Consider the following 23,124-nt stretch of genomic DNA (forward strand, 5'->3'; position numbering starts at 1 on the left):
CATGGAGAAAGATTGGGGTTCTTCTTCATCTCCCCAGTGCAAACCTCATTGTGGTAGAAATGAGTGAGGTAATTGCTTCAGGTTGCCCACTTGCGAGCCGGCATTGGCCAGCACTTGGAGTGACGGATGTTAGCCATTTTCTGGGGATCAAGCTGCCATCAGAAACGTAGGAGCAGTTTCCCTCATTAACTCATAATGGATTAACTCACAACAGATTGCAATTTCTATCATTCCAACGCCAAAGGGTGGGAACAGTGGGAGTTCTTCACCTGGCTCTGAAACAGTTGTAATGCAGGCACTAGGCCAGCGTCTCTGAGGAGCTCATCCCACAACTGTGGTGCCACCACTGAAAAGGCCCTGTCCTTAGTAGCCACCCCTCTCACCTCATCTAGCAGGGACACCTGGAGAAAGGCCTTTGAGGATGGTCTTAGGGTCATGGCAGATATATATGGAAGGAGACGATTCTTCAGGTATGCTGGCCCCAAGGTGCTGAGAGCTTTGTAGGTTGATACCAGCACTTTGCAGCTGACCCAGAAGTGAACAGGCAGCCAGTGCTGATCATAACGCCTTGGCATAGTATGATCACGTTGTCCAGTCCCTGACCCCATTAACAATCTCACTGCCCTATTTTGGACTAGCTGAAGGTTACAGGCCATTTTCAAAGGCAGCCCCACATCTTGCAGGAATCCAGATGAGAGGTTACCCAGAGAGCAACTATGGGAGGAGTGGGGGAGCCCTAAGGGAAAGCGACCTTTGCTCAGCATTTCTCCAGAGTAGCACTGGGGTTACAGCCAAAACCATGTCTTTGGGTCTCAGTTGTACTCTCACCCTGAGATCTTTGGTGGGGGTGAGGTGGGTGAACTGCTTGTCATTGTCAGGATTGATTCTGAGCTCAGGGAGATAGTAGCAGCTCAGATTCAGAAGAGGAGCAGCCAGGCCTGGGGGAGGTTTTTTCACGGGCCAGTTCAGATATGGGCAGGCGAGCTTCTCCGGTTACCAACTCCCGGATGGCCGGGCACGAAGCTTCCCCCTTGCCCCCCTCGGCGAGAAGCAGCGGGGAGGAGGGGGTGGGGCTTGAGGACTGTGACCTAAGGGATGCCAGGCGGAGATGCAGAGCTAAGAGGGAAGTGCCGGGGCGGGGCTTAGACGTCCAAACTGTTTAGCGCTGCGTGAGAGGCTACGCTGGGGAGCAGCAGGCGAGGGGCGGGACCCCCCTCCCTAAGTTAGCCAGCCAGACAGCCGCCCTTTCCAACTGCAGGCAACTTTTGGTGGTCCCATTTGAATCCCCTGGAGGCATTTCTTTGCAGCCAGAGAGTCTTCAAGGATTTCAGTCTGTAATGAACCTGCAAACACTGAATTAAAGGTGTGAGACTGAAGCCTCTCCTTTTGCGTGTTTGTGAGAGCTTAAGGAAAGAGGGCACCAGGGGAATCCTGACAATCATGGTGGACAATGGTGGTCTTAGAGGCTGCACGTTCTGTCGGCATAAGGCAATTTCATATTGTTGTAAGCAGGAGGGGTAGGTCTAAATGACCTTCCAAGGGTCACCCCGAGGTTATGTTTCTCCGGTTGTGAAAGGGGAACGGGTCAAACAGGATGACCAATTTTAGCCTGGCAGATGTCCTAATAATGCAGAGATTAGCTGAGTGGTGGCTGTTCTAGAGATGGTCATAGATACAGTGTTCTGAAAGGGGACTTGCCTTTCCCTCCCCTCTCCGTAATGGGAGTCTGGAGTGCAAACAATAGAGGTCCAGGTGACTAATGGTCTGTCTGTGCTGGAACTGTCTCTGCAAAGGAGGCAGAGAGAAGAATGTTCTCTGCGGGAAATCCTACAGCATTGTGGGTTTTCCTAGACATCTGATCGGGTGCAGAAATCTGTTGGATTGTTTCCTGTAAAGCAGAGGTGCACAAGGTGCCACATCTGTTCTCAGATGGGGCATAGCACCTGCACATAGGGACGATGGCGAAATCCTCTGCAGACCCGAATGAGGCCAGATTCCAATGGATCTGACCTCTGGAGTCCGCAGCGGACCAGCTGCACTTACCTCCATATGCGGAGGAGTTCCCCTGGGGTGGCTTTCCAGCTTCCTAAAAAAAGGCGATACTCTAATGGATAGCCCAGCCACGAGAGCAGAATGGGTGGTCAGTGGGGCACCCAGCCATGTTCACACTCTGCCAGTGTTAAAAGAGCCAGGGCCTGCAGGAGAAGCCACCACAACCACCACCGGGGAAGAGGCGTGCTTGCTGCTGCTGGGCCTGCTGCTGCTGCCGCTGCCACCACTACCAGGCCTTCCCTGTGGACTTCTGCCTGGCAGACCACCAGTCCCTGCAGGACCAGGCCCCCAGGTACCGAGCCAGCTGTGCTGCTCCACCTGCCCCTCCCTGGAGGGGCTACATAAGCTGGCTGGCTGAGGTGGCCTGGGAGAGCCAGGGCCTGCAGGAGAAGCCACCACCACCACCACCGGGGAAGAGGTGTGCTTGCTGCCGCTAGGCCTGCTGCCGCCGCCACTACCACCACCAGGCCTTCCCTGTGGACTCCTGCCTGGCATTTTTAAGGGGATTTTAATTGTTTTGTTTGTTTGTTTTATTTTGTTGGGGGGGATTTTGTTGTGTTTTTAGGGGTGGGTAGCCTGCCTGATAGGCGGGAGCCAGGGGGCATGTGTCCACCTGATGGAGGCAGTGGGGGGAGTGTTGGGGGCCAGAACACACCGAGGCTGGGTGGCAGGCGCTGGCGGAGTGCTAGGGGCAGGCCATGCCAGATAAGGGGAACAAGGGAGAGATGTGTAGTATCTGTCCCCTGCTCCGGGCCTGTCCAGAGCCAAAGGATGGCTGGGGGAGGCATGACCCCAGCTTCTGGCCTTCGTTTGCTGCTCTGCAATGCCAGGTCTGTTACCCAGAAAACCTTCCTCATCCATGACATGATCCTTGATGAGGGTGCAGACCTGGCATGTATTACGGAGACCTGGCTGGCCGAGGCTGCTGCTCCAACCCTTGCAGCCATGTGTCCAGCCGGATTTTCGTATGCACAGCAGCCGAGGGCTGGGGATCGGGGAGGGGGAGTGGCTGTTATCTACCGAGAGTCCTTGGTCTTCACCAGACCCCCTTTCCGGGAGACCAAGGTTGCTGAGTGCATGTACTGGAGGTTGGGCCCGAAGGGCAGTCTGGGGATTCTGCTCGTGTACCGTCCACCCCGCTGCACGACTGACTCCCTGGCCGAGGTGCTTGAGGTGGTCTCTGATGTGCGTGTACAGTCCCCTAACTTACTGGTGTTGGGGGACTTCAATGTACATTCGGAGGCCATCCTCACAGGAGCACCTCGGGACTTCATGGAGACCATGGTCTCCTGGGAGCTGCACCATATTCTAACTGAGCCCACCCATGTAGCCGGTCATGCACTAGACCTTGTGTTTGTTTCTGGAGAAGCAGGGAGTGATCTGGAAGTCGGGGGTATATCCACCACCCCCTTGTCATGGTCAGATCACTATCTGGTGACGTTGGACTTCTCAGTTCCACAACCCCTCCGCAGGGGTGGAGGACCCATTAAAATGGTCCGCCCCAGGCGTCTTATGGATCCAAATGGATTCCTGAACGCGCTTGGGGATTCTCTGGGGCATGCCAACGGCCACTCTGTCGAGACCCTGGTGGGTGGCTGGAATGCTGCAATCACTGGGGCATTAGATCGGGTGGCTCCGAAACGCCCTCTCCCCCTGAACAGGGCTCGGACTGCACCATGGTTCAATCCGTGGTTACGAGCTCTGAAACAGGAGGTGAGACGGCTAGAGTGCCGGTGGCAGAAGTCTCGCTCCAAAGACCATCAGAAACGGGCTAGAGCTGTATCTTCAGCCTATCACGTGGCGGTGAAGGCAGCAAAAAAGGAATATCATGCTGCCTCCATCGCGTTTGCAGAGTGCTGTCCCAGGAGGCTGTTCCAAGTGGTCCGGAGCCTGGTCGGTCCTGTGGCTCCGGAACCACTGGAGCATTCTAAGGCCTCCTGTGAGGCTTTGGCAAGGCACTTTGCAGATAAAATTGATCAGATTAGGTGTGTTACTCTGCACACTGTGGATACAGTTAGTGACCAAGAGGCGGCCTGTGGCAAACCGGTTTTGTGGGATCGGTTCCAGCTTCTTCCTCCTGATGAAGTGGACAAGGTGCTTTCATCTGTACGGCCGACCACCTGCTTATTTGATCCTTGCCCATCTTGGCTCATTATGGGCTGCAGAGAGAGACTGGGTGAGGGGATCAAGGCGGTGGTGAATGCCTCCCTTGAGGAGGGAGTGATGCCATCAGCCCTCAAGGAGGCAGTGATAAGACTGCTCTTAAAGAAGCCCTCCTTGGATCCTCAAGTTCTGAACAACTTTCGCCCAGTCTCAAATCTGCCATTTTTGGGCAAGGTGATTGAGTGGGTGGTGGCGGTGCAGTTGAAGGCACACTTGGAAGAAACTGATTATCTAGACCCATTTCAATCGGGCTTCAGGCCTGGGCATGGGACAGAAACGGCCTTGGTCGCCTTGATGGATGATATGAGGAGGGCTCTGGATAGGGGTGAATGCTCCTTCCTTGTTCTCCTCGACCTCTCAGCGGCTTTTGATACCGTTGACCACGGTATCCTCCTGGACCGCCTGGAGGGGTTGGGCATTGGAGACACTGTATTGCGGTGGTTCCGGTCCTTCCTCTCCGGCAGGTACCAGAGGGTAGCACTGGGAGAGGAGGTTTCGGACCCGTGGCCACTTACATGTGGGGTGCCACAGGGTTCCATCCTCTCCCCGATGCTATTTAACATCTATGTGAAGCCGCTGGGGGCTATCATCAGGAGGTTTGGGGTGCAGTGTCATCAATATGCAGATGACACGCAGCTCTACCTCTCATTCAAATCTTCACCAAGGTTGGCCGTAGAATCCCTGTCCAAATGTCTGGAGACGGTGAGTGGCTGGATGGGGAGGAATAAGCTGAAGCGGAACCCTGACAAGACCGAGGTACTTTTGGTGAGAGACAAGAGGAGGCTGGGGATGTTGACCTGGTGTTGAATGGGGTACGGCTACCCTTGAAAGACCAGGTCCGCAGCCTGGGGGTCATTTTGGACTCCCAGGTGTCCATGGAGGCTCAGGTGTCAGCTGTGAGCCGGACAGCGCTGTATCAACTCCATCTGATACTGCGGCTGTGCCCCTTCCTTCCCGACAATCTGCTCCCATCAGTAGTACATGCCCTGGTCTCCTCTCATTTTGTTGTTGTTCAGTCGTTCAGTCGTGTCCGACTCTTCGTGACCCCATGGACCATAGCACGCCAGGCCTTCCTGTCCTGCGCTCTCTCCCGGAGCGTGCTCAAGTTCATATTCATTGCATCTGTGATGCTATCTAGCCATCTCATCCTCTGCCGTCCCCTTCTCCTTTTGCCTTCAGTCTTTCCCAGCATCAGGGTCTTTTCCAGGGAGTTTTCTCTTCGCATTAGGTGGCCAAAATATTGGAGCTTCAGCTTCAGTCTTTACAGTATCGGATTTTCTTTTCACCGCCAGACACATCCACAGCTGAGTGTCCTTTTGGGTTTGGCCCAGCCGCTTCACTCTTTCTGGCGCTACTTGGAAATACCCTCTGCTCTTCCCCAGTAGCATATTGGACACCTTCCAACCTGAGGGGCTCATCTTCCAGCGTCATATCTTTTAGCCTTGTGATACGTTCCATGGGGTATTCTTGGCAAGAATACTGGAGTGGGTTGCCATTTCCTTCTCCAGTGGACCACATTTTGTCAGAACTCTCTGCCATGACCTGTCCGTCTTGGGTGGCCCTGCACGGCATAGCTTATGGCTTCACTGAGTTACGCAAGCCCCTTCGCCACAACAAGGCAGTGATCCATGAAGGGGCTCCTCTCATTTAGACTACTGTAATGCGCTCTACGTGGGGTTACCCTTGAAGACGGTTCGGAAGCTGCAGCTGGTACAGAACGCGGCGGCTCGCCTGATTAAAGGCAGCCGCCGGCGAGATCACATCACTCCAGTGCTGAAGGAGTTGCACTGGTTACCAGTTGTTTTCCGGGCCAAATTCAAGGTGTTGGTTTTGACCTTTAAAACCCTATATGGTTCCGGCCCAGCCTATCTCAAGGAGCGCCTCCAGCAACACCAGACAGGCTGCTTAACAAGATCAGCCTCGGATGGCCTTCTCTCTGTCCCATCAGCCAGGACAGCTAGACTGGTGGGGACGAGGGAGAGGGCCTTTTCTGTGGTGGCCCCCACTCTGTGGAACTCCCTCCCTAGGGAACTCCGTCATGCTCCCTCTTTAATGAGCTTCCGTCGTGCATTAAAAACGTGGTTGTTCAGGCAGGCATTTGGGGTGGGTTAGGGTATTTAAAAAAAAAAATTATGGTAGGATTTTATTGTTTTAAATTGTTTTATGATATGTTGTACATCTCCCAGAGTGGCTGGGTGACCACAAATTTAATAATAAATAAATAAATAAATAAATAAATAAAAAGAACTGCACTGGCTGCCTGTTAACTACCAAACTATGTTCTAGGATATCGTCATGTTCCTCCATCCCCTTCCTTCACATTTAACACACTCCAGGAAACAAAGCTCCAGGCTAACACTACTTTATTAGCTAATGACTAGCTTCATTACAAATGCAAATTCTAGGAAACTCTCAGACTGCAATGTACCAGCTAATCCGCCATATATGAATATCAGTAGAGGATACGAGGTGGAAGTTAGGAAAGTGGCCAGCTGTCTGGGAAAGAGCTTCATTGTCAGACTAGCTTCGCAGAGATGCCCCTCCCCTAGGGTGGCTCCCTCCTACGTTGGCTATCACAATTGGCCCGCCTGGCAGAGCATCTTAGCTCGGGCCCTAACTGTTCCTTCTTCTCTCTGTGACAGACTGTCATAGCCCTCAAGTCATGCCCTTAGCCCTCCCCACAACTTGCGCTCTCATGGTGGAGGAATGGGGAGTTGTTCAGACTGGGCCATCTGTGTGTCGAGGTCCTGGGAAGAAAGTATCTCTGTATCTGGGCTTCCTGGGGAGGGTGCCTCCCTGTGTTCTGGCAGTTCCCATTCTGAATCCCAGCTTCCAGACATCTCCGCATGCCCAGATTCATTCCTGACAGATACGTTCTTGACATCCAAAGCCCTAACAACTAGTAACTAGGATACCTTGTGAACCAACTTCCCCAGCCAACCTCTGTGTTCTTCAGTGGACGCTCTGTAGATTGTTCCTTGACATGTCTCCAGGTCACGTCTCAAAGGTGGGCCTTCTCAGTGGTGGTGCCCACCCTCTGGAAAACCCTCCCCCACGCAGTGCAGGAGGCAGAAAATGTGGTGTATTTTAGACACCTCCTGACAATGGACCTATTTACCCAGACTTTTTCTGGCTTGTAATTCCATGCAATTGGTCACATCCTAGTGTTCTTTGCATCCGCACTTTTTTTAGTGTTGTTGTTGTTGTTGTTGTTCAGTCGTTCAGTTGTGTCCGACTCTTCGTGACCCCATGGACCATAGCATGCCAGGACTTCCTGTCCTGCGCTCTCTCCCAGAGTGTGCTCAAGTTCATATTCATTGCATCGGTGATGCTATCTAGCCATCTCATTCTCTGCCATCCCCTTCTCCTTTTGCCTTCAGTCTTTCCCAGCATCAGGGTCTTTTCCAGAGAGTTTTCTCTTCGCATTAGGTGGCCAAAATATTTGAGCTTCAGCTTCAGTATCTGTCCTTCCAATGAGCGGTCAGAGTTGATTTCCTTTAGGATGGACTGATTTGACCTCCTTGCAGTCCAGGGGACTCGTAAGTGTCTTCTCCAGCACCACAGTTCGAAAGCATCAATTCTTCGGTGCTCAGCCTTCCTTATAGTCCAGCTCTCACAGCCATACATTACTACTGGGAAAACCATAGCTTTGATTAGACGGACCTTTGTCAGCAAGGTGATGTCTCTGCTTCTTACTATGCTGTCTAGGTTTGCCATAGCTTTCCGCCCAAGGAGCAAGCGTCTTTTAATTTCATGGCTACAGTCAACGTCTGCGGTGATCTTGGAGCCCAAAAAAGTAAAATCTGTCACTGCTTCCCTTTCTTCCCCTTCTATATGCCAGGAAGTGATGGGGCCAGATGCCATGATCTTCGTTTTTTTAATGTTGAGTTTCAAACCAGCTTTTGCACTCTCCTCTTTCACCCTCAACAAGAGGCTCTCGAGATCCTCTTCGGTTTCTGCCATTAGGGCGGTATCGTCTGCATATCAGAGGTTGTTGATAATTTTCCCAGCAATCTTAATTCCAACCTGTGATTCATCCAACCCGGCGTTTCTCATGATGTACTCTGCATATAAGTTAAATAAGCAGGGAGACAATATGCAGCCTTGTCGTACTCCTTTCCCAATTTTGAACCCCTAGGTTGTTCCATGTCCGGTTCTTACTGTTGATTCTTGACCCTCGTACAGGTTTCTCAGGAGACAGGTAAGGTGGTATGGTACTCCCATCACTTTCAGAATTTGCCACAGTTTGTTGTGATCCACACAATCAATGGCTTTAGCGTAGTCAATGAAGCAGAAATAGATGTTTTTCTGGAATTCTCTTGCTTTCTCCACGATCCAGCGAATGTTGGCGATTTGATCTCTAGTTCCTCTGCCTCTTCGACACCCAGCTTGTACTTCCGGTAGTTCTCAGTTCGCATACTGCTGAAGCCTAGCTTGTAGGATTTTGAGCATCACCTTGCTGGCATGTGAAATGAGCGCAATTGTACAGTAGTTTGAACACTCTTTGGCATTGCCCTTCTTTGGAATTGGAATGTAAACTGACCTTTTCCAGTCTTGCGGCCATTGTTGAGTGTTCCAAATTTGTTGGCATATTGAATGCAGCACTTTAACAGCATCATCTTTTAGGATTTTAAATAGCTCAGCTGGAATACTGTCATCTCCGTTAGCTTTGCTGTTACTAATGCTTCCTAAGGCCCACTAGACTTCACTCTCTAGGATGTCTGGCTCAAGTTCAGTGACCGCACTATCATGGCTATCAGGGACATTCAGATCTTTCCTGTATAGTTTTTCTCTGTATTCTTTCCACCTCTTCTTCATCTCATCTGCTTCTGTTAGGTCCCTGCCTTCTTTGTCCTTTATCATGCCCATCTTTGCACAAAACGTTCCCTTGAGATCTCCGATTTTCTTGAAGAGATCTCTAGTCTTTCCCATTCTGTTGTTTTCCTCGATTTCTTTGCATTGTTCATTTAAGAAGGCCTTCTTGTCTCTCCTTGCTATTCTCTGGAACTCTGCATTCAGTTGGATAGATCTTCCCCTTTCTTCCTTGCTTTTCACTTCCCTTCTTTCTTCAGCAACTTGTAAAGCCTCATCAGACAGCCACTTGACTTTCTTGCATTTCTTTTTCTTTGGGATGGATTTCGTTGCTGCCTCCTGAACAATGTTATGGACCTCCGTCCATAGTTCCTCAGGCACTCTATCAGGTCTAATCCCTGAAATCTATTCCTCACCTCCACTGTATATTCATCAGGGATATGATTTAGGTCATACCTGAATGGTTTAGTGGTTTTCCCTACGTTCTTCAATTTAAGCCGAAATTTTGCAACAAGCAGCTCATGATCTGAGCCACAGTCAGCTCCAGGTCTTGTTTTTACTGACTGTATAGAGCTTCTCCATCTTTGACTGCAAAGTACATAATCAATCTGATTTCGATATTGACCATCTGGTGATGTCCATGTGTAGAGTCGTCTCTTGTGCTGTTGGAAAAGAGTGTTTGCTATGATCAGCATGTTCTCTTGGCAAACTCTATTAGCTTTTGTCCTGCTTCATTTTGTACACCAAGGCCATGCCTGCCTGTTATCCCAGTGATTTCTTGACTTCCTACTTTAGCATTCCAATCCCCTATGATGAAGAGGACATCTTTTTTTGGTGTTAGATCTAGAAGGTGTTGTAGGTCTTCATAGAACCGATCAACCTCAGCTTCTTCGGCCTCAGTGGTTGGGGCATAGACTTGAATTACTGTGATGTTGAATGGTTTGCCTTGGATTCGTACTGAGATCATTCTATCATTTTTGAGATTGTACCCCAGTACTGCTTTTCCCACCCTTTTGTTGACTATGAGTGCTACTCCATTTCTTCTAAGGGATTCTTGCCCACAATAGTAGATATGATGGTCACCTGAATTAAATTCGCCCATGCCTGTCCATTTTAGTTCGCTGATTCCCAAGATGTCGATGTTCAATCTTGCCATCTCATGTTTGACCACCTCCAGCTTACCTTGATTCATTGATCTGACATTCCAGCTTCCTAAACAATATTGCTCTTTACAGCATTGGATTTTCTTTTCACCACCAGACACATCCACAGCTCAGTGTCCTTTCGGCTTTGGCCCAGCTGCTTCACTCTTTCTGGCACTACTTGGAAATACCCTCTGCTCTTCCCCAGTAGTATATAGGACACCTTCCGACCTGAGGGGCTCATCTTCCGGAGTCATCTCTTTTAGCCTTGTGATACGTTCCATGGGGTTTTCTTGGCAAGAATACTGGAGTGGGTTGCCATTTCCTTCTCCAGTGGACCACATTTTGTCAGAACTCTCTGCCATGACCTGTCCGTCTTGGGTGGCCCTGCATGGCATAGCTTATGGCTTCACTGAGTTACGCAAGCCCCTTCGCCACAACAAGGCAGTGATCCATGAAGGGGTTTTTTAGTGTTAGCTGCTGCCAATAAGAGATGTCAGAGGATTAGTGTCATACGTGGCATGTTCCTTTCAGACCACAGTTGGACAAAGACCTGAATATCATCAGGTTAGTGGAGTGGGAAGGCTCTGGACTGTGAACTCACAGAGGAGTGAATACAACAGAAGGAAAGCCTTGTCTTTTTGTCAGAGTGGCATAAATTGAATACCCGGGCCAGTTAAAGACAGCCTTTATTGCCCTCAACAAGTGTTCACAAAGGATGTAAGCTTTTCAGTTACACAAGACTCTTTGTTCATATGGCCTTAAAAATGAAAATGTAAAAAGGAGGGGGTAAGTTTTTGAATGAGGATAGAGTGTCCATATTTGTATGATAAATGGCTCTCTCTGATACTTTCCCTCTTTTGTCTTTTCCACAGGAGAAGCTCAAATTGATAACTGGGAACATCCAGGTTTGCTACTGGTGTTGTCCCAGAGATTCCTCATGCTACCATGATATAATGTCTGGTAGTACTTCTGTCTGACTGGATGTGGCCCTCTGCTTGCTGCCCTCTGCTTTGAACAGGACCAAGAAAGACATGTTGGCCTTGTGAGACTAAGCAGGGGACCCTTCACACAATTCAGGACACAAGACTGAGATGAGTGGCTCTAGACCAGCTGGTATATAGAGGCCTACTGCCTCTGATACTGGACAAAGTATTGCCGGCAAAGCATTTATTCAAAGGGGCCTGTGGCCATTCCAGGGTCATCATGCATTCACCTCCCTCAGTCATGACCAGCTGCTCCTGCAATATCAATGGAGGGAAAAAGGCTAGTTATATTAGCAGTTCATCAAGGTTGGTAGCTGGCATTCATGGCTGCCAAGATGGACATAGATTCCAAAAATGAAAATAATGTGGTAAGAATCAGATGCCATCTTCTGATTCTAATGTTTCATCATTAGATGCTCCTTTGCATTCAGATGAGGCCTCAGTATAATAATGTAGCACTTGGGAAGAAAGATGCAGCCCAGTAACCCAGCACTGAAGGCCAGGATGGAGAAGATCTGCACGGCTATCATGTATTTCCCCTTCATGCTCAGGTAGGTGGGCACAAAGGACACCCAAACACTGCAGAAGACCAGCATGCTGAAGGTGATCAGTTTGGCTTCATTGAAAGACCCAGGCAGCTTCCTGGCTAGGAAAGCTACTGTAAAGCAGATGGCAGCCAGGAAGCCCATGTAGCCAAGGGCACTATAGAACATGGTGACAGACCCTTCATTGCATTGCAGAATTATCTGTCCAGGCAGGGAGTGCATGTCAGAGTCAGGGAATGGGGAGAGATTCCCAGCCAGATGGTGCAGATGACAACTTGGATACCAGAACTGGAAAGTACAGTAGCATTTGCCAAACTCTTCCCCAACCATCTCCTCATTCTATTTCCTGGCTTTGTTGCCAGGAAAGCTAGCACCACAGTGGTTGTTTTTGCCAACACAGAAGAGACAGCAACTGAGAAGATGATGCTGAAGGCTGTTTGTCGGAGGAGGCAGGTACCTTTCCTTGGCTGGCCAATGAACAGAAAGGAGGATGAGAAGGAAAGCAGGAGGGAGAGGAGGAGAATGTAGGAGATGTCCCGGTTGTTGGCTTTGACTATTGGGGTTTCTAGGAATTTAATGAAGATTCCTAGCACAAAGTCTGTGGTTAAGGACAAGAATAGGGCAAAAGAAGCCAGGCCCAAAGGTTTTTCATAGGACAGGAAGGTTATAACCTTGGGGATACATTGATCTCGGCCCCTGTTTGGATGCGGATCTGCTGGACACATGGTGCAAATGTCTGCATCTGAAAAGAAAAAGAGGGACTTGAGAATCATTAATATCTCCAAGTGATATATTTATTATGAGTGTTTAGATGCTGTGGGGCCTCACAAGTCAAGGTTGGAGAACCAGCCAGGAACTATCCATGTGTGGTAGGAATGGGGAGGAGCAGACATTCAGTGGAAGAGGTCATAGAAAGGAGTTTGGGCAAAAGGGCTGATGTGGCATTCTTCCTCAGCTGTTGGAGAAACACTGTCCATCAGAGAGACCTCATTGATAGCAGGAGTGGGAAAGTAATGGCCCCCAGATGTTGTGGGATTGTGGGTCCCATCATGCCGGTTAGAGCTTATAGAAGTTGCAGTCCAGCCACATCTGGAGGGGCAAGATTTGCCTGCCACTGATATATGAATTTTGGTGATGAGAAGGATGAATTAATTCTGCTCCACGGGCAGCCTGATGTGGAGCACGGGATCTGGAATGGCTTCTCTAGTTCTTTTGTTCACAAACCACCACCTTGCTGTCTGTCTCACAGAACAACAGATGAGGAATGTTTTACCCCCCCCAGACACACAGACTCTCACACACACACACACACACACACTCACTCACACACACACACACACACCTGACTGTCTGAAACCAAGGGTGGGGGGTCTTTCACTTTCCATTGATTTGGGATGGATGGCCTTCCTTTCCACACCAAGGACTCCCCAGTCAAATCCTTGGCATAGTCAGCCCCCAATTCTCTTGCCCTGTCCTCCTCAGGAGGAGGACAGAGTGAGAGAGCTGGGGTGCCACTGAGGCCCTTCTGCCCCACACCGGCTGTTAGGGCTGGCAGAGGCAGGAGAGGGCAGCCCCCAGCACTCTTGCCCTGGGGTCCTCCCAAGGAGACGAGGGTGAGAGCACTGGGGTGCCACCAGAAGGCTGCCAGCCACTTTCCCAGCTCCAGGGTGCTCAACGGCCAGGTCCATCAGTGCCGAAGGGCTCGGCAAGCAGGATCTGGGAGGCCGGATGGGGGGAGTCCATCGGACTCCACCCCCTTTTCGGACTCTTGCATCATCCTGACCATGCATAAGAACAAAGTCTTCCTGCACCCCATGCCTTCATTTCAGACAACCCATGTGACAGTTAACAGAGAAGCTCATCCTTCCAAGCCAGGATGGTAGAAGCAAAGCACACCTCAGACTCATTTCATTGGTGGCTTATTTGTACTTTTGGATCAGACTGGTACCTCCCAGAATACAGTGGGCTCTGGATACCTTTTGGGAATTCTCGCACTTGCACTGGCAGATTTCTCTGAGGAAAAAACCTCCCCATTCCAAATTTGACTCCCATTATTCCCTTGAAGTGTTCAGTATGACAGATGAGGTGGGTTCAGTATGACAATTTTATCCTAGCGAACGGAGAGGTGGGTGAGGCAGAGAGTTAGTGACTGGCCCAAGACCACCCAGCATTAGGGATGTACGAAAGGGACTCACCTTGTTCCGCAACTTGCTTCACAGTGGGGGGGAGGTGCTTCGCTTCTCCCCCCGAAATTCAGGCCGGGGGGGGAGGCGCCCCGTCTCCCCGGCCGTGAAAGAAAAAGTGTGTGGGGGGGAAACCCGTGATAGGCTACGTAACGATTAACGTAGCCTATCACGGCTAGATTTCCAAAGTCAGCCGTGATAGGCTACGTAAATCGTTACGTAGCCTATCATGGGTGACTTTGAAAAAAAAAAGTGCGTACGCAAATGGCGGCTCCCTATGGGCGCTGCCATTTGCGTTCCTTATTTGGTCCCGGTAGTCTATGTAAAGATTTACGTAGACTATGGCGAAAATAACGGCAACGCAAATAGCGTTGCCCTTATTTTCGCCGTAGTCTACGTAAATCTTTACGTAGACTACCGGGAACAAATAAGGAACGCAAATGGCAGCGCCCATAGGGCACCGCCATTTGCATATGTCCTTTTTTTTTTTTCCAACTCCCCCGTGATAGGCTACGTAACGACTTACGTAGCCTATCACGGCTGACTTTGGAAATCTAGCTGTGATAGGCTACGTTAATCGTTAAGTAGCCTATCACGGGTTTGTTTGTTTTTTAACTTTACTTTGTAATGGCAGCGGCGGCAGCCGGTCAGAAGACCGGCTGCCGCCCCCACCCCCGACGAAAAGCCGACGAACCGCCACCGGGACCCGCCGCCGGGAGGGACATTCGCCAAAGGTAAGTCCCATCCCGGGGGGGGGGGCGGGGGGGCAGAGAATTTCACCGCCGATTTCGGGGGGCCGAATGCGTTGGCACTCGGCCGCCCGAAGATTCGGGGAGAAATCCTCCGCCATCCCTACCCAGCAGTTCGCTTCATGGCTGAGCTGGAATAGGAACTCAGATGTCCCTATCCCAGATCCATCACCTGAGTCACTTCACCATAGGGATGTCAGAGACATCCACAATGGAACCAAATGAATTTGGATTTTGATGTATCAGGACAGCAGATCCTTCAGCATACCGGCTTTTCCCCTCTTGGGTGGATTCCACTAACTTGCAGACCATTTTTCTAATTTTCCCAATTTTGCATACATTCATTATTGATCAATATGCAAAAATTAATAAATGGCCAAAAATGTGCATTTCCCCATAGGCTAAAGCATGAAACTGCACATTTGGGTGGGTTTGGAACATTGTGTGTTTGTGTGTGTGGGGGGGGGTTGTGTATATCAGCACATGTGAATTTGCACAAATGAACATTTGTGCAAATTCGGGAACTAAAAAAGTCAATTTCCATCAATGGCTGGACTGCAGAATGAAAGGTGCTTGACAACACCTTTCAGACAGAACAGATTTCACACAATCCATACATCCCTATGTTGGGTTAGTTCTGAAGAACATCATGGCCCTCAAAGTTCCAATTCCCTGGCCAAAGCAGGAATCCTATATATTCCCTGCTATCTAATTCTACCTAAGTGACATGGGGAAGACTTAGTTAAAGGATTAGATCTCAGCTGGAGAATCAGACAAGATCTGTAATGTATTCTAAATCAATATCAGTGATAAACACACACACACACACACACACACACACACATATCCTGGTTGAAGGGCAGAGTTAAGGCTATCTCACGTTTCCTCAAGATATATAGGCACACAAATTCAAATTCACTGTGATTTTGCCCCATGAAAGCCTATGGGAGCAGCTGCTGACATCTATACGTTGGTGTATTGCCCCGGCTGTGGGCTGCTAAGGTTTGGAGGTGCTGAGATAGTGATAAGCCAGATCCAGGTTTGCTTACAAGGAGACCTTATTGAGTACTTACAGCACACAGGCGTACCCAGTGGTTGGATCAGACAGCTTCTCTGAACCCAGAGCCAAGGGGTACAATGGGTTTTATATCATACACGTTAGCAGTGAGGCAGCATGACAACAGCAAGCGTTAATTAGCGTTCTTCTGCAACTTTCCCAGCACAGACACCTGTGGCTTAGCATAAACAGAGCCTTCTCTTCTCAGGCACATCCTAGGCTCTGGTAAGATACTAGCCTTCATTAGAATGGAATGTGCTGAGGCCACGCTATTGACCTTTGACTCATCTCACATGCTCAGAGGCCCGCTAGCAAGGAAATTGCACTTATAATGAATCTAAAGAGAGCACTATGGATCTCTAGGCTCCTCTAAAACTACAGGTGACTTGGTTACACTCCTGCGGCCATTACAGCTGGGCATGCTCAGATTCACTCTGAAGCCAGAATGCTGCCTGTACTCCACTGTTTCCAGAGAAAGGCGCAAAGTTCCACAAAGCCAGGAAATGGGAAGCTCAGGCTCATGCCTTAACTGCCATGCTCCGTGATCAGTGATGATGCTGTGCAATGTCACAAATGCTGCTTGCTTACACCTTACCCTCCATGCACCCACACTTTTCCTGGGTCTGTAGGCCCAAATCCAGATGGGGAGGATGGAGTGCCTGTGACCAGCAAGGATGTCCCTTGTCCTGGTCCAGTATTGCCTTGTGAAGCATCTGAGCCTTACTGTGTTGCTCTTTGTTGCTGACATCAGTAGGCAGCAGGATAAATCATAGAATCATAGAATAGTAGGGTTGGAAGGGGCCTACAGGGCCATCGAGTCCAACCCCCTGCTCAATGCAGGAATCTGGGTCAGAGCATCCCTGACAGATGGCTGCCCAGCCTTGTCTTGAATGCCTCCAGAGTGGGAGAGCCCACCACCTCCCTAGGTAATTGGTTCCATTGTTGTATTGCTCTAACAGTCAGGAAGTTTTTCCTGACGTTCAGCCAGAATCTGGCTTCCTGTAACTTGAGCGCATTATTCCATGTCCTGCACTCTGGGATGATCGAGAAGAGATGCTGTTAAACAATGAGAGGAACCCTTCTTCTAGCAATCAGGGTAGAAGCTTCATAAGTCAATAAAGGACCAGGACAACATGGGACATCTTTGTTGAACATAGATGTGGGTGTTGGGAACTACATGCACACATGCACACACTGCTGGCCGTCCCCTACAGCCAGTTCTTTCAACTCAAAGTTCAGAGATGTCCAAAGAAAAGAGAGAAACTTTAGCCCTATTCTGTATGGACTGCCATTTCCTCTGGAGTCACTTGCCTTCCTCGGTAGAAATGGTCCCGCCTGTGCAGGGAGCACAGTCATAGCAGCACCGTGGCTCTCCTTCCCGAATCACCTTGACGTCTCCAGGCCTGCAGCTCCTGCTACATCTGGAACGAGGCACCGTCTACCCATCAAGACAGAGGATCAAAAGTTGGGGGAGCTTCTATCTATGGACCTTCATTGGCACCAACAGCAGTTTCCTACCCATGTCAAATAGCAGCACGGGGGGTGGGGGAGTGATTTTTGTCAGGACTGTGGAATGGAAGGAAATGGCCAACTCCTTCCCTCTGCTCCACAGTCCCAATCCTGCTCACTCCACACCCCAGCAGCTGCTATTTGCATGTGAAGTGTTAAATGTCAGTGTGGTTCGATCTTTAATTTAGGTTACTCATGCATGGGATTGCTTTCTAAGATAACCTTTGCAAGAGGCTGCTTGTCAGAAATAAAGATTACAATTCACAACCCTATCATCTTTAATATTGATCAACAAACCAACAACATTTCCATTCAACATGTTGTGTTATTCACCCAACCTCCAAAATGCTGGGAAGTTGAAAATCATGCTGGGTGGCAATGATGGGATCGCAGTCCAGCACATCTGGGGGGCACCAGGTTGGGGAAGGCTGCTCTAAAAAAGAGAGACGTCAGTGGCCCTCAATTGTCCATCACCTGTTTACCACAACCTCACAGTCAACTTTGCATATCCTCTTCTCCATCTTGTCCACATGGTTTATTTGCTTTCTTTACAAATATTATTCAGTTGGCAAGCAAGCCCCTCTCAGCCTGGACCTCACGCCATTCGCTTTTCTACAATTTATTTTTATTTTATTTATTGAAAACATTTGTATCCCACCCTATATCATTAAGATCTCAGGGTAGCATACAGATAAAATCAATTTAAACAGTGTAAAACATTAAATAATTTAAATAGCTAAAAACATGTTAAACCATTAAACCAGCTAATACCAATTACAAAATCTAAAACAATAAAATGGTTAAAACAGTGTGCAACTTTAGGGAATTCCATTATTTTATTTTATTTATGAGGGTGTTTTAAATTATTTCTGAGGCTTTTAACCTGCCACTTTACTAAGGCTTCTGTTTACGGATTCTTTGTGGGATTAAGATTGGCTCCTTTTCACACGGTTTTTCGATAGGTTTTCTTTGGTTTCCTTTCTATATGTTCCATCACACAGCCACTAGGTGGTGCTGAGGTATAGCAGAATTGCACAAATACACCAGTTTTCATGCCCCCGTTCATGGATATACCAGACTTTCCTCCTTAGGAAAACAACAACAACCCTAAAATGGTTGCAAATCACGGAAGAGGCTGTGGAGGATGACAACATCATATGATTATGAAGCACCTGTAAACTACCAGGAGTGAGGAATCACGAGGGCACAATAAATGTCTCCTGTTGAAAGGCTCCACAACAACTTCTGATATTAAATCAAACCAGGGCTTTGAATCTGAACCCATTTTCAAATTAATAACTGGGACCCAGAAATAATGCTCCTTCTGATAATAATAGTAATATACCAAGGCTGAAATCCTGTACCCACCTACTTGGGAGTTTGCCCAATTGTACTCAGTGGGACTTCTGAGTAGGCACATATATGATTGAACTGCAAATGAAAGGGAAGTGCAGTGTGATCAATGCCACTTTCGTACTGGAATGTACAATAATAGCACAATTTGAAAAACCTTTCCTTTATGATTTATCATTCTACCATCTTCTAATAAACTTCAGAATGATGCCACGCCCACAATAAACACTGAACATGGTGGAACCAATGACCCAGGGAGGTGGTGGGCTCTCCCACACTGGAGGCATTCAAGACGAGGCTGGACAGCCATCTGTCGGGGTGCTCTGACTTGGACTCCTGCAGTGAGCAGGGGGTTGGACTCGATGGTTTTATAGGCCCCTTCTAACCCTACTATTCCATGATTCTATGATTCAATGAATCTTCAGTTTACAGGGAAGCTTTAACAAAGGAGCCACAACTGTGGTATCTTTAATAACACTTTATTATATGTGTAGAAGTTAACAAAGGAGCCGGAGGGTGCAATCCTATGGGGATAGTTGGCCGCTTCCAAACTCAGAGGCGGCTGACTGTCCAATGCAGGGCGGGTGGAGCACAGAGGATCATCCCCTCCACACTTTAGCCGCCCTGCATTTGTGGCTAGACAGTGGATTTTGGCCATCCAGCTGGGGCATGTTGGGGGAGGGGGGAGGCCAGACGGTGAATAGGAAGCATCATAATGATGCTTCTGTAGTCTCCTCCCCTCCCTGCCCCCAGGAACACCCCCTTTTCACTTGTTTCACACTGCTCTTATGAGTGCGGAGCCAGGGACAAACCACACTGCCTACGAGGAGGTGGGGTAGGAGCAGGGAGTGAGTTTCTGGGAACCGAACATGGAGCCCTGGCTCCAAGCTTGGTTCCCAGAAATTGAAAAGTCCTATGACCATCTAGACACTGTCTAGCAGTCATAGGAGTGCGCCCTTAATTTATTATCACTCTGTTGTTGGGTGCATTCATGAACCTGTAAAAAATTCAGCTCTCATTTTATACCAAATGTTTCAAGGTGGTTTTTTTTTTTAAATTCAAAAATTATATATAACACCCAAGAAAGTATCATGTGATTACACGTGATCACACATGAGAGGGTCTTCTCTGCAGTAGCTGCACACCCTTGGAACAAGCTGCCATCACAGGTGCGCCATGCTCCGTCATGGCAGACTTTTAAGGAGGCCTTGAAAACATATTGTTTGCCTTTGGCCTTCTCTTGATATGACTGCTATTGTTGCTGTTACAGCTGTTAACATGGTTGCTGGTTTTATTTTTGGCTTTTATTCTTTTTATCTATCACTTTTAATATTTTAACTGTTCTTATTATTTTATTGCTGCAAGCTGCCTTGGGAGGGCTTCTGTCCTGAAAGGCAGCCAAGAAATATTTTAAATAAATAAATACATACATTAAATGTAACAGATGTTGAAGAGAATACAACACAACAAATAGATTTCCCACCTGGTTAAACCAGCCGGGCCATAAAATCTGGTCAATGGTAAATGTGACGTCTGAGGATCCATCTCTCTCTTGTGGGCTGATTGAGTGAAATTTAATAAAGAAGGAGTATTGCTGATACCTGTTGGATGTTAAAAATCAGCAGCTTATGAAACAACTTTCTTCTTTTCATGTTCTTTTTTATTTTTATCTCTTTTTCTCCTTTTGATACTGAGAGAGATCTCTTTTGGCATTGGAAGATCAATAACCTACTGGATATCCAGATAGATTAATTTATAAATGAAGTAATGAAGAAGATAATTGAATGAGTGCTATGAATTTGGATAAACCAGCAACAGATATCAGAACAACTCATAGTAGAGCGAACACCTGGGAGATGCCTACAGAACAACTAAGGAGAAATACGAAATCCAGGAAAGGCTCCTTAAAAGAGACTCCGACGGCAGATACGAAATTATTGGTGAAAGCAATATCTATAAGCAAGGAAGAGGTACCTGAGCAGAAGCAAGATATACAAAAGATGGCCTTGGATGAACAAACACAGAATATTATAGATGCTATAAGCAAAAAGATGGAGGCTTTTGAACTACGCATAGAACAAAGGATGGGCAGTTTTGAACAATATAGAACAAAGGATGGGCACCTTTGAACAACATATAGAAAAATGGATGGAAAGGCAAATATTGGAAGTAAAGGAGGAGATTAAAGACACGAAGGAAGAATTGAGGCAAGAATTTAAGAAATCAGATGATGCATTAAATCAAAGAACAGAAGACTTTAAAATAATGACCAACAGAGTGGAAGTACTGGAAAATAATGCAGAAATTGTATCCACGGAGTTAGAACGTGAGCAGGATGACTTTGCTTGGTTTGAGCTTAAAGACAAGGAACGCTTGTTACGTTTTAGAGGGGTTGCAGAAAGTTATGGCAGTGCAGAAACTGACCTCAGAATGGAAATGGTAAAGACTATAGCAGCCTTTTCTAGTAAAGAAGAGAAAAACATGGAAATGGAAATAGATCAAGCTTATAGACTGAATTCGACATATGCAAAAACAAAAGGTCTACCCAGAGACATTATTGTCCATTTTGCAAAGAAAACTACAAGGAATTCAATTCTCCAGCAGCACTATAAAACTAAATTGAAGATGGTGGGCAAAGAGATTATTGTCATGAAAGAAAGTCCTGGAAGATTTTTGAGGAAAAGGAGAGACTGTGCATTTTTAACCACAATCCTGAAATACAAAAAGGTCATGTTTAGATGGGAATTCCCAGAAGGTGTGGTCTTCTCTTATAGAGAACAGAGATTTAAGTTGGACTCAGTTCAAAAAGCAAGAGAGTTCCTTCGAACTAGGGTTGGCGGAGAATTTCTCCCCGAAACTTTGGGGGACCGAGCGCCAACGTGTTCGGCCCCCTGAACAAGTTTCGGGGAGAAATCCTCTGCACCCCCCCCGCCCCCCGCACCCCCCCCGGGACGGGACTTATCTTCGCCGAATGTCCCTCCCGGCGGCGGGACCGGCCGGCGGTTCGGCGGGTGTTCGAGCGGGGCGGGAGCGGCAGCCGGTCTTTTGACCGGCTGCCGCCGCCACCATTGCAATGAAAGAAAAAAAAAAAACGCCCCCTGATAGGCTACGTGACGATTAACGTAGCCTATCACGGCTAGATTTGCAAAGTCAGCCGTGATAGGCTACGTGAATCGTCATGTAGCCTATCACGGGTGACTTTAAAAAAAAAAAAAGTGTGTACGGATAATGGCGGCCCCCATAGGGAGCCGCCATTCCCGTTCCTTATTTGGTCGCCGTAGTCTACGTAAACATTTACGTAGACTACAGCGACTAAATAAGGAACGCGAATGGCGGCTCCCTATGGGGGCCGCCGTTAGCGTACGCGCTACATGACGATTGACGTAGCCTATCATGGCTGACTTTGCAGATCTAGCCGTGATAGGCTACGTGAATCGTCACGTAGCCTATCAGGGGGCGTTTTTTTTTTTTTTAAACTTTCGCGTTCGCGGCCGGGCGAGGCGGGAAGCCTCCTCCCCCCAGCCTGAACTTCGCGAGGGGACCAGCGAAGCGCCTCCCCCCCACCGCGAACATCCTTCGAGGACAGGTAAGTGACATTCGTCCACCCCTACTTCGAACTTATGGAAAAGATTGGACAGACCTACAACCTGATGTACAAGAAGAGGACAGCACTCAGGGTGCAACAGGTGGAAATTAAGAATGTACCTTAATCTTATACTGTATTTTTTAAAAAATGGATTATAAATTTTTAACTTGGAACATTAATGGGGTGAATGCTCCTCAAAAGAGAAAGAAAATATTTTACTATTTACAAAAAATTGAAACAAGGTATAATATGCATACAAGAAACTCATATTAAGAAAGAAGATACCAAATATTTAATTAATAAAAAATTAGGTGAAGAGTTTATAACTGCAAGCCAAAAAAAGAAAAATGAAGTAGTTTGATATGTTAAGCCACATTTGGGACTGGAATTGGTATGATCAGATGAACAAGGTCATTTTGTGGGAGTTAAAATTACACTGAATGGGGTATCAACGTTGATTTTAGGGGTTTATGCACCTAATGACCACAAAGCGAAATTTTTAGGGATGTCAGAGAATTCCACCACAGATCTCGGTGAGGCCGAATGCCAGTGCATTCGGCTCCCTGAAATCCATGGCGGAACGAAGCCCCCTGCCCCCCCCCGCTAAAGGTGCACAAAACGGAGCACTTACCTGCAGCCGTTCACTCTGCTTTGCGAATGGTGGCCGCATCTGCGGCCACCATTCCCTTCTTCATGATTACTGTGATAGGCTACATAAATACTTACGTAGCCTATCACGGCAAAAAAAAGGGAATGCAAATGGCGGCTGCCGTAGCCGCCACCATTTGTGTTCCCTTTTTTTTTTTGCCGTAATAGGTTAGGTAAATATTTACATAGCCTATCACAGCAAAAGACAGGGGCGCAAATGGCGTAGTGGCCACCATTTGCGCCCCTGTCTTTTGCCATAATAAGCTACATAAATATTTATGTAGCCTATCATGGCAAAAAAAGGGAACGCAAATGGCGGCCACCATAGCCACCATTTGT

General features: G+C 48.0%; 1 protein-coding gene across 1 annotated transcript in view; it reads left to right on the forward strand.

Annotated features, from left to right (window-relative positions):
- LOC146356565 (uncharacterized) overlaps positions 1-23,124 on the forward strand; it is a 227,624-nt gene that overhangs the window by 68,763 nt on the left and 135,737 nt on the right. The window contains 1 exon segment of the mRNA XM_084830189.1: positions 19,110-19,119. Within this exon segment, the coding sequence (XP_084686315.1) occupies positions 19,110-19,119 (10 nt within the window).

Source organism: Heloderma suspectum, chromosome 2 (genome assembly GCF_057233095.1).
Source record: "Heloderma suspectum isolate Gila_16-S chromosome 2, 16-S_ref, whole genome shotgun sequence".
Lineage (NCBI taxonomy): Eukaryota > Metazoa > Chordata > Lepidosauria > Squamata > Helodermatidae > Heloderma > Heloderma suspectum.